Source organism: Mycteria americana, chromosome 26 (genome assembly GCF_035582795.1).
Source record: "Mycteria americana isolate JAX WOST 10 ecotype Jacksonville Zoo and Gardens chromosome 26, USCA_MyAme_1.0, whole genome shotgun sequence".
Lineage (NCBI taxonomy): Eukaryota > Metazoa > Chordata > Aves > Ciconiiformes > Ciconiidae > Mycteria > Mycteria americana.
Window position 1 is genome coordinate 2,429,548 of NC_134390.1, and position 10,041 is coordinate 2,439,588.

Sequence of the window (10,041 nt, forward strand, 5' to 3'; positions counted from 1 at the left end):
TGTCCCCCCCCATCGTGTCCCCCCCCCCCCCCCCCCCAGACAGACCCTGCACCACGAGGCCGTTTCTTCCCGCCCCGGGGACTTGGAATTTTATTTTTGTTGTTTTTTTAAAAAAAAAAAAAAAAAAAAACAAAGGGGGGGGGGCCATGACAAATGAGAAGGAGCTGGGGGGGCTGGGGGGGGAAATGCCCGTGTGCCGGGTGGGATTGGAGCTGTCTCATAAATAGCCGGGGGGGGAGCAGGGTCCCCGGCCCGCCCGGGGAGACCAACACTTAAATAAAATCCGGGACAATCATAAAAAAATACCAAAGCTGGGGTTCGGGGGGGGGCTTCCTTTGGGGTGCCTTGCGGGGGCGGGAGGGGCCGGTCTCCCCAGGCCAGTGGTGGTGGCGGGGTTGGGGGGGCTGCGGCATCCTGGGCCCCGGCGGGGGCTCACTGCGTGGGGGGGACAGGGGTGGCCGTGCTGGGGCTGGGCGCAATGGGGTCCGTCTGCAGGGGGGGGCCTTGGTCTGCAGGGAGAGAAAAGAGGGGGAAGGGAGCGTCACATCTGGGGGGGGGCAAGGGGGCGCACGAGCACCTCTTGCCCCACAGCTCCCCGGAAGGGTTGAGCCCCCCCCCCAGCCCCATGCCCGCGAGTGGGTCCCCCCCTCCCTGAGCCGCTCCCGGTGGGTCCCCCCCTCCCCGTCCCCGGTGGCCCCCCGCGCCCCCCCCATGTCTCACCTGCGAGGAGGCCGGGGTTGGGAAGGAGGCTTCCCTGCACGGCGGCCACGATGGCGGGGCTGTGCGCGGCGGCCGAGCCCCCCGCGAGGTGCGGCAGGGCCAGGCCGGGTGGGTGGGGCGGGGGGGGCAGCCCCCCGGACGGCATGCTGCTGGCGAGGGCCCCATGCAGCGGGAGGGCGGGCGGGTTAGCGGGGAAGGTGGCGCCGAGGGGCTCGGCGGGGGGGTTAGCCATGCTAAATGGGATGGCGGATGGAGGCAATCCGAAGGGCAAGGCCGCGGGCGCATTACCGGGCACGGCGGGGTGGCCGCTGCCACCGAGGCTCCCAGCCAGGCTCTGGGATGGCGGCTGCTGCCCGGGGAACGGTGCCGGGGCTGCGGGGAGAGCCGGGGGGTGGGGGGGGGGCGTCAGCGCCGAGAGGCTGGCGGTGAGACCCCCCCGCCCACCCAGCCCTCGGCACCCCGACTCACCGTGCGGGACGGCCGGGGCGCCTGGCGGCGGGGGCGGCTGCGGCGGGGGGGCCCCGGGCAGCGGCTGCCCCACGGGCTCGGCGGGGGCCACCATGGCGGGGGCGGGCGGCGCGCCCAGCGGGTGGGCGGCGGGGGCCAGGGGGGTGCCGGCGGCGGGCAGGGGCTGGGCCCCCGGCGGCAGCGGGGGCGGCTGCTGCTGCTGCTGCTGCTGGAGGTGCTGGAAGTGCTGCTGGCGGGCACGCATCTCCGCGTACTTCAGCTGCTCCATGTGGAAGGCCTGGCGGTCCGCCAGCAGCTGCTGCCGCTGGTACTCCAGCTGGGGGGGGCACGGGGGGGTCAGCAGGGGATGCTGGAGTGGGGACAAGCGCCTGCCCCCCCCCCCATCGCCACCGCCGTCACTCACGGCCTCGCGCTCCCGGTCCATGATGGTCTCCAGCTCCTCGAAGTGCCGCAGCTTGATCTCCAGCTTCTTCATCTGCGTCTCCACCAGCAGTGCCACCAGCGACTTGATCTTACGCTCCTCCACTGCTGCCAGGTGCTGCGGGGGGGGGGGGACCGGGGGGCGTCAGCACCCGTACCCAGGCTGCACCCCCCCAGCCCGGACCCCAGCCCCTCACCTTGGCCTTCACGGCGGCGGCGGCCAGGGCGGCGGCGGCGGCGGTGGAGAGGTTCCCCTCGCCGATGTCCCGCTCCACCTTGGCTTTGCGCTCGGCCTCGGGCTCCGGTGGCTCCTTGGGCGCCTCGTCCAGCCCGTCCTTCGCCTCCTTCTCCTTCTCCGGCTCCCCTGTGGCAGGGCAGGAGCCGTGTTGGCCGGGCAGGGCCCTGGGGGGCTCGGCGTCCCCCCAGCCCAGCCGGGCCCCCCACTCACCTGCATCGCCATCACCCTTGTCAGGCTCCTTCTCGCCCTCCGCCTCCTTCCCCTTCTCCTCCTCCTTCTTGGGCACCTCCCCGGGCTTCTCCTTCACCTCCTCCTCGGCAGTGCCGTCCCGGGGCTCCTGCGGAGGGACCGGCCCCTCGAGTCCCTGCACCGGCCGCCCTCCCCGGGCCCCCGCGCCCCCTCCCCGGGCCAGCCGCTACCTTTGCCTCCTTCTTCTCCTCCGCCGGCTGCGCCTCCGCCCGCGCCTCCTCCGTGCCGCTCTCCTCTGGGGACGCAAGCGCAGGGTCAGACCCCACTGCTGCCCGCCCCAGGCCTGGCAAACTCATCACGCTGATCCCCCGTCTCACCTATCCGCTCCGGCTCGTCGGAGGTGGTGCCGGCAATGCCGCTGCTCTCCAGCCCGAACGCGGGGTCGGCCTTGCCCGTCACCTTGGCCGCCTCCTCCACCTTGCGGACGTGGGCCTCCACCAAGGCCGTGGGCACCTCCTCCTTCATCTTGGAGAACTCCTCTGCGGGGCAGCGCCGCGGGCCCTCAGCGGGGACCCCCACGCCCCTCGGAGCCAGCCCGGCTCCTCGGCACCGTACACCCCTCGGGGGGCTTGTCCCGTCCCCTCACGGGTCTCATCCTGTCTCCACACAGGACTTGTCCTGCCTCTCTATAGGGTGCCCTATAGGACTCGGCCATCGCCTCGTAGAAGTCATCCTGTCTCCCTATAGGAATCCCTATAGGTCTCCCTGTAGGACTCATCCATCTCCCCATAGGCCTCTTCCCATCTCCTCGTAAGACTCATCCTGTCTCCCTCTAGGACTCCCTCTAGGACTCAGCCCTTCTCCCTGTAGGACTCTTCCTGTCTCCCCATAGGACCTGTGGTGTCTCCCCATAGGACTCCCTATAGCACTCATCCCATCTCCCCATAGGACTCATCCTGTCTCCCTGTAGGACTCCCTATAGAACTCATTCCCATCTTCCTATAGGACTTGTCCTCTCTCCCTATAGGACTCATCCTCCTCCCCATAGGCCCCGTCCCCCAGGACTCGGCCAGGCCCCCCGGGCCGGACCCCCGTCCTCGCCGCGCCCTGCCGGGAGGGGCCGCATTACCCAGAGCCGACTTGGCGGCGGCAGAGGCGACGCGGGGGTCGACGACGGAGGCCAGGAAGGCGACGGTGCTCATGACGGGGTTGCCGGACTGGCTGAAGGGGATGGGCTGGTAGGCCAGCGGCCCCAGGGACGCCTCCGAGTCCTCCAGGTAGGGGTCCTCGATGGGCAGCCGCAGGAAGTGCAGGATGCACTCGTCCTGCGTCCGGCTGCCCACGTGCTCCGACACCTTGTTCCAGTCGTCCTTGTACATCTCCAGGGCCTGCGGGATGGAGCGGGGGGCATCAGCAGGGCCCGGCGGCCCCGTTCCCCCCCCTCCCTGTGGACCCCCGCTCACCTCCAGCAGCAGCAGCGTCTCCTGCTCCGTCCACTCCCGCGTGGCACTGGCGGCAGCTTTGCTCTGTGCGGGGGGAGAGACGGGTGAGTGGCGGCGGGCAGGGGGACGGGGACGGGGACCGGGGGTGCCCACCTTGGAGGGGACGTTCTTCTTGGTGTACATGTCGGTGCGGAGGCCGAAGTTCTGCATGTCGGCCGGCTTCTCCTTGCTCTTGTCAGGGAAGTTCAGCATCTGCTGCGAGGCCGAGGTCTGCTGCCAGGGGAGGAGAGGGGACGCTGGGGACACGGCCGTGGGGGACAGGCCGCGAGGACGCCGGCCCCCCCCCCCCCCCCCATCCCAGAGAAGCCTTCGTGCCCCATCACGTCACGGTGTCCCCCCCGCGTCCCTGCTCCCCGGGGCCGGGCGGCATGCGGGGCGCGAGGGGGAGGAGGGAAGGAGCCTTCCTCGGCCAGCGGCGGGGGGATGGACCCCAAGGAGCCGCCTACCAGCTCCGGCTTCCCCTTCACCGTCTCGGTGACGAGGTCTTCGATCTCTTTGCTCTTGCGGCCCGTCTTGGCGTCGCCGTCGCTCTGCCGGCCCTGAGGCACGGATCGAAGCTGTGCGATCCCCCCACCCCCCCGCCCCACCCCGCGCCCGGCCCCCGCGGGGACCGGGGGAAGGCAGAGGGGGGACGCAGCTGGGCGAGGAGCGGCCACCCCCGTGCACCCACCTGGGGCGTCTTGGGCTGCAGCGGCACCAGCCCCGAGGGCGTATCGGCCAGGACGTGGAAGTGGGAGGTTGGCGGGGGGCCCATGGGGGTGGGCCGGCTCTCGGCGTCCACCTGGTAGTTGATGAGGCCCCACTGCTCCAGGAAGGCGTGGACCCTGCGGAGAGCCGGGGCTCAGACCCTGCCGGTCCCTCTGCCAGCGCGCCAAACCGACCCCCCCCGGCCCCGCTGGCGCCGGACCCACCGCATGATGGCACAGACGTCCCCGGCCAGGTTGCGGCGGCACGCCGTGGAGGTCAGGTACTCCTGTGGGTTCAGCCGGTACGTGTCGATCATGAAGTTGCGGTAAGCCAAGTATCTGGGGGAGAGTGGTGAGGCGTCAGTGCCGGCCACGGCCCCACCGGCACCGGGAGGGATGGGAAGTGCGTGGGGGGGAAGTTTGGCCTCACATTTCGGGGGTCTTGGATTTATTCTTGCCATTGAAGAACTCGGGCAGGGCTCGGCGCTCGATGGCATGGACGCTGCAAGACGAGACGCTCGGGGAGGGCCTGGCACGGCAGCCCCGCACCGTCTGGCTGGCGCCCCGGGGCACCGTCCTCATCCTCGGCTGTGCCGTACCTGTTGTAGTCGAACCAGGCGGCGTAGCTGGGGATGATGATGTGGTGGGTCTGCTCCGTCACGTTGTCCTCGTGCAGGTCAGGGTTCTTGGCTTGCTCCCCCTTGCTCCCGGTGCCGTTCTCCTCCTCGTCCTGCCAGAGACCAGCACCACGTGGGCAAGGGGGTCTGCACCCCTCCTCATCCTCACCGAGAGCAGGATGAGGCCTACGGCCCAGGGCAAAGCTGCCTGCAGCCCCAGTGGTGAGGGGAAGGGCAGAAAGGGGCCTTTTTGTACCCAAAAGAGGGACAAGGGAAGAGGGATAAAGAGGTGACCATCCAGCGATGGTGACCCCCACGCTGGGGTGGGAACATCTTCCCTGGAGGAGCGGTGGGCTGGTGAGGAGGGGTCGGCACTGGACGGGCCTGGGCCTCACCTTGCCGGCTGTCTCCATGCTCTCATCTTCCTGCTCATCTGGAAGAGAGGGGAGCAGGGGCAGTTTTGGGCACTGCCAGGTCTGTGGTGCTGGGGGACCTGCCGCAGCACCGGGCCCCGGCGGCTCGGACTCACCCAGGTCCGTCATGGTGCCCCCCTTGACGGGCGCAGACTCCGAGTCCTTCTTGGTGTTGACTGCAGCGGAGGGAAGCGGCACTGAGCACCCCAAGGACGGGCCCCTGCCCCAGCCCACGCTCGTGAGGGGGGACCCCATGGGGTGGCTGCCGGCCCCCCACCCTGACCTGTCTTGGGCAGGGTGACCTCCTCCACGTTGGGGACAGGCGAGGGCTCGTCCATGTCCTTCGTCAGGTCCTCCTGCTCCTCCTCACGGTGCCCGCGCTTGGATTTGTTGTAGGGGGTGGAGGGTCTGCCAAGGGAGAGGCCCCCCCCGTGTCCCAGTCACCACCGCACCCCAGGGCCAGACTCCCCACAGCCCCTGCCCCGGGGCTGGATCTGTCCCCCCAGCCCAGGCTCACCCCTTCTTCGCGTTCTTCTTCTTGGCCTCTGGGGTGGGCGAGGGGGAGGGCGAGCGCTTTCGCTTCTTGTAGTTGCCCCCCTTCTTGTCCCGCCGGTCCGAGTCAGGGCTGTTCACCTGGGGGGGGGACAGGGGGCTGCTGGGTCCAACCGAGCGGCACGGCCAAGCAGAGACCCCCATCATCCCCCCCCCGCAGCTTTGCGGCCCCGCTCTGACCTCGTCTGTCAGCGTCTTGGCCGAGATCTTCTTCCTGCGGGCGACAGGGCTCTTCTCGTCTGTCACCTCATAGTCCTCCTCATTCATCCACTCGTTGAAGGTGTCCGTGTCCAAGATCCACTTGGCGTGGACCTGCCGGGCAGGGGCGTGGGCGCGTCAGGCAGCCAGCGGGCAGGGGAGGGGGCTGCAGCCACCATCCCAGTCTGGGGGACCCCCGTTACCTTCCGGGGCTTCTCCGGTGTCGGGGCGTCCTCCACAGAGGCCTCAATCTCGTTGGCAGGGATCCAGGTGTCGTAGCTGCAGGCGCAGAGGACGGGGTGAGAGCGGCACCCACAGCAGTGTGGGTGCCCCGCGGGCACGGGGGGCTCCATCAGGCTTCAGCCACGTCCCCAGAGCCCCCGCCCGGGACCCCTCACCTGTCGGGGTAGTAGCCCCAGTGCAGCAGGACCTGCTTGTCGCGCTTCATGACCGGCCGGACCCACTCCTCTGCGGGAGACACGGAGTGGGGCCGGCGCTGAGCACGGACCCACCGTCCCACCGAGAGCCGCCCGTGACACCGAGCACGGCTCTGGCCCCCAAACACGCCCCCCCCCCCCCCGGTATTTCACCATGAGCTCGGAGCAGGGGGCTCCCCCTTGCACCCACCTTCCTCCAGGTTCCCAGGGACAGGGCAGACGATGTGGGACGCGTTGCTCTTGTCCTCAGTCACTGTGCCCTGCGAGGAGAGCGGGGGAGTGGGTCCGGGGCTGAGTGCCGGGACAAGGCGTTGGATGGGCCCCCCCTGTGCCCCCCACCCCGGCGCTGCCACCGACCTGGTGCCTCTTGACGATGTCTTTCAGCTTGCTCAGCAGCTTGGGCTCAATCTCCTGGTGCAGGAAGATGTTGGGCCGGGCCAGGCAGTTGTTCTGCGGAAGGAGGAGAGGAGAGTGGTGAGCGGGTGGGGGGACAGGGGGGTCCCGGGGGGGGGGCGGGGGCGGCACCTCTTACCTGCACCAGGGATTTCTCGATGGTCATGAACATCTCCACGTTGCGGTCCATCCGCGAGGGATTCTGGAAATCGAAACGCCGCCTTATTGGAAGAAAAGAGCGACTCTCATGAAAGCCACAGCTCAGGTCTCCTCATCAGCATCCAAAGCCTGGGGGGGGCGGGGGGGTGGGGACACGCGCCTGAACCCCATCAGGGGTCTGCGGTGGGGCGGGGGGGAACGTGCCCTGGCACCTGCGTGTTGCGGAGGTGGGTGCCCTACAAACAGCCCACCCCCCGTGCAGACCCTGGCCGAGGCCACCCCAGGGTGTTCCCATGGAGGGGACCCCCCACCCCTGGCCCCGTGACCCCCACCCCGGTCCCCTCCTGCTCCCAGGACCCCCAGCCCCGACGGGTGCAGGCAGGCACTCACCATCCTTGGTCGCTCTTGAATTTATAGGCCGCTGCCAGGATGTGGCACAGAGCTCCCCCCGCCTTGAAATCCAAGAAGCATTTTATCTGTAACGGAGAGAAAGGGGTCGGGGCGGGCGGCTGCAAGGGGTGGGCTGCGTCCCTGGTGCGGCGGGGAGCTGGGCGGGGTGCCAGCCCCTCGTCAGGGTGCCACCCCTATGACTGGGTGCCATCCCCTCGTCAGGGTGCCATCCCCTCGTCGGGGTGCCACTCCTATGACCGGGTGCCATCCCCTTGCTGGGCTCTGTCCCTGAGTTGGGATGCAGTCCCTGGGGTGTTGGGGTACTGTCCCCAGTTGGGAACCTGTCCCTTGTGCTGGGACACTGTCCCCAGGTCCTGGGGTCCCCGAGGGGGTGTCCCCAGGTCTATAAGGTGTTGCCAATGGGCCCTTGGGGTGCTGTCCGTGGTCGGGGCCCTGTCCCAGTGTCGGGGTGCTGTCCCTGGTGGGACGCTGTCCCCTGGTCGTTGGGGCGCAGACCCTGCTTGGGGAGCAGTTCCCAGCAGGACAGTGCCCAAATGTCACCGGGCACTGTCCCCAGGACACTGGGGCACCGTCCCTGACCAGGGCGCGGAGCCGCGCTGGGGCACTGTCCCGGGTCACCGGGTGCTGTCCGTGGTCGGGCGCTGTCCCTAGGCTGGGGCGCTGTCCCTGGGTCACTGGCATGCTGAACTGGGTCACCGGGGCCTTGTCCCCAGGTCTTTGGGGTGCTGTCCCCGCTCGGGGCCTTGTCTCCGGTTCATTGGGGCGCTGTCCCTGCTCAGTCTTGTCCCCAGCTCACTGGGGCCTTGTCCGTGGGTCATTAAGGTGTTGTCCCCAGGTCTTTGGGACGCTGTCCCTGCTCAGGGCCTTGTCCCTGGGTCATCAGGGCCACGTCCCCAGCTCACTGGGGCCTTGTCCCCGGGTCACCGGGGTGCTGTCCCCGCGTCTTTGGGAGCTGTCCCTGCTCGGGGCCTTGTCCCCAGGTCTTTGGGGCCTTGTCCCCAGCTCACTGGGGCCTTGTCCCCGGGTCACCGGGGTGCTGTCCCCGCGTCTTTGGGCGCCGTCCTTGCTCAGGGCCTTGTCCCCAGGTCTCTGGGGCCTTCTCCCTGGGCCTTTGGGGCGCTGTCCCTCTGGGGCCTTGTCCCCAGGTCCCCGGGTGTCGCCGGGCCGCGTCCCCCGCCGGGGCGCAGCCCATGGCCCACCGCGTCCCCGTCCCCGTCCCCGTCCGTGCCGCCGCCGGCTGCCCGCGCCCCGGTGCCCGCCTCGGCGGGGGCTCACCGGCAGCTTGGTGAGGGGCGCGTTGCTGACGTGCTTGCCGAAGACCTCCTCCTGGAACTGCAGCAGCTGCACCACCAGGCTCGACAGCGACTTGTTGGTGGGGGGCTCGGCCTGGATGTACTGCGGGGGCGGGGGGTCAGCACCGCCGCCGGGGCCGGGGCCGGGCCCGGGGGGGGGGGGGGCGGGGGCGGCGATGGCGGCGCCGGGGCCGTGACAGGCCGGGCCCGGCGGGGCGGGGGCCAGTGCCGGCGCCCCCCGCCCCCCGCCGCGGCCTACCTTCTTGTAGTTCTTGCCGAGCCAGAGGCGGACGTTGTCGAACTGGCTGACGGTGTCCGAGGCCTCGTAGTACTTGACGTTGGGGCCGCCGTCCTTCTTCCGCACCGCCATCTTCGAGCGGGCCGGGCCGCCTCCCGCCGCCTCCCGCCGCGCCGCGCCGCGCCCGCTCTACCGCCCCCTGCCGGCCCCGCCCCGCGCCGCGCCCGCTCTACCGCCCCCTGCCGGCCCCGGGGCGCGCCGCGTCCTCCCGCCCGCGCTGCGCCAGCGCTGCCCGCTCGGTACCGGCGCGGCCGGGCCGCGGCGCCCCCTGCCGGGCCGGGCGCTCGGCGACGCCCCCTCCCCCCCCCCCCCGTCCCCCGTCCCCACCCCGCGGGGGAGCCGGCCCGGTCGGGTGGCCCCGGGGCGGGGCCGTGGGCTGTGCCGGGAACGGCGGCGGGAGGGGCGGGGAGCCCCGGTGTTGAGCCCGGGCGCGGCGCACCGGGCCGGGCCGGGCCGAGCGGGGCGGGGCGGGGCGGGCGGCGGCGGGGCCCGATCTAGGCGGAGCGCGGCGGAGGGTGGCGCGGGAGTCACGGTGGCCGAGTGGTTAAGGCGTTGGACTCGAAATCCAATGGGGTTTCCCCGCACAGGTTCGAATCCTGTCCGTGACGCCGACCCCGTTTTTGCGGGGACTCCCGGGCCGCCGCGGGGCGGATCACGCGTGGGGGGCTCCCACCCCCGGTACCCGCTCTTTTAACGGCGGGGGCGGCGGGGCGCTGCGGGAGCGGGGCTTAGTCCTTTTGGGGGACCGCGCCGCGGGGGCGGCTGCAGAGCCGGGTACAGGGGACACCCCCCCCCCGCGGCCGGACTCCCCCCGCGGCCGGACTCCCCCCGCGACCCTCAGCCACCCCCGGGAGCCCCGTGGGCGGGCCCGTCCCGCCCGGGAGGGTCCCCGGCCCGAGGGAGCCGCAGCGGCTGCGCCCGGGAAAGGCCTTTATTGATCTCGGCGACACAAAGGGACGGGAGGGACCCCGCAGCCCCCCCGGGACGGGGAGGGCCCCCCACGCCCCCCCCCTTTCCACGTGGGACCCAGCCCCTCTGTCGAACACCC

The 10,041-nt window shown here is 71.0% G+C and overlaps 1 protein-coding gene and 1 non-coding gene across 7 annotated transcripts; one reads left to right on the forward strand and one right to left on the reverse strand.

Moving 5' to 3' along the window:
• Positions 1 to 27: 27 nt before the first annotated feature.
• On the reverse strand, positions 28 to 9,116 carry SMARCC2 (SWI/SNF related BAF chromatin remodeling complex subunit C2). 6 transcript variants are annotated; one of them, XM_075525409.1, is made up of 29 exons: positions 8,955 to 9,116; positions 8,679 to 8,798; positions 7,383 to 7,468; positions 6,973 to 7,054; positions 6,798 to 6,890; positions 6,631 to 6,700; positions 6,402 to 6,471; positions 6,207 to 6,282; positions 5,986 to 6,117; positions 5,771 to 5,886; positions 5,537 to 5,661; positions 5,370 to 5,429; positions 5,236 to 5,273; positions 4,823 to 4,953; positions 4,654 to 4,725; positions 4,449 to 4,562; positions 4,208 to 4,361; positions 3,984 to 4,076; positions 3,631 to 3,750; positions 3,499 to 3,561; positions 3,165 to 3,423; positions 2,413 to 2,574; positions 2,266 to 2,330; positions 2,057 to 2,183; positions 1,806 to 1,972; positions 1,592 to 1,726; positions 1,189 to 1,504; positions 721 to 1,092; positions 28 to 509 (listed from the first exon to the last, which is right to left on the reverse strand). In XM_075525409.1, exons 1-29 carry the CDS (start codon positions 9,063 to 9,065, stop codon positions 433 to 435), a joined length of 3,606 nt encoding a protein of 1,201 aa, XP_075381524.1. In that variant the 5' UTR covers positions 9,066 to 9,116; the 3' UTR covers positions 28 to 432. The 6 variants fall into 6 exon arrangements, with proteins under 6 accessions (XP_075381524.1, XP_075381529.1, XP_075381527.1 ...); XM_075525414.1 differs by having other exon boundaries at positions 3,631 to 3,747; positions 8,955 to 9,114; XM_075525412.1 differs by having other exon boundaries at positions 1,009 to 1,092; positions 8,955 to 9,114.
• A 403-nt stretch (positions 9,117 to 9,519) lies between these two features.
• On the forward strand, positions 9,520 to 9,601 carry TRNAS-CGA (transfer RNA serine (anticodon CGA)). Its single transcript has one exon. It is a non-coding gene; the product is annotated as a tRNA-Ser (tRNA).
• Positions 9,602 to 10,041: the final 440 nt, after the last annotated feature.

Bases quoted from the DNA above. Each gene is read 5' to 3' on its own strand.
- SMARCC2 (XM_075525409.1), bottom strand. From the start codon at position 9,065: ATGGCGGTGCGGAAGAAGGACGGCGGCCCCAACGTCAAGTACTACGAG. The intron at 6,701-6,797 runs GTCGGTGGCAGC...CTCTCCTCGCAG, and splicing joins ACATCGTCAAGAGGCACCAG to GGCACAGTGACTGAGGACAA. The intron at 6,283-6,401 runs GTGAGGGGTCCC...CTGCGCCTGCAG, and splicing joins TGGGGCTACTACCCCGACAG to CTACGACACCTGGATCCCTG.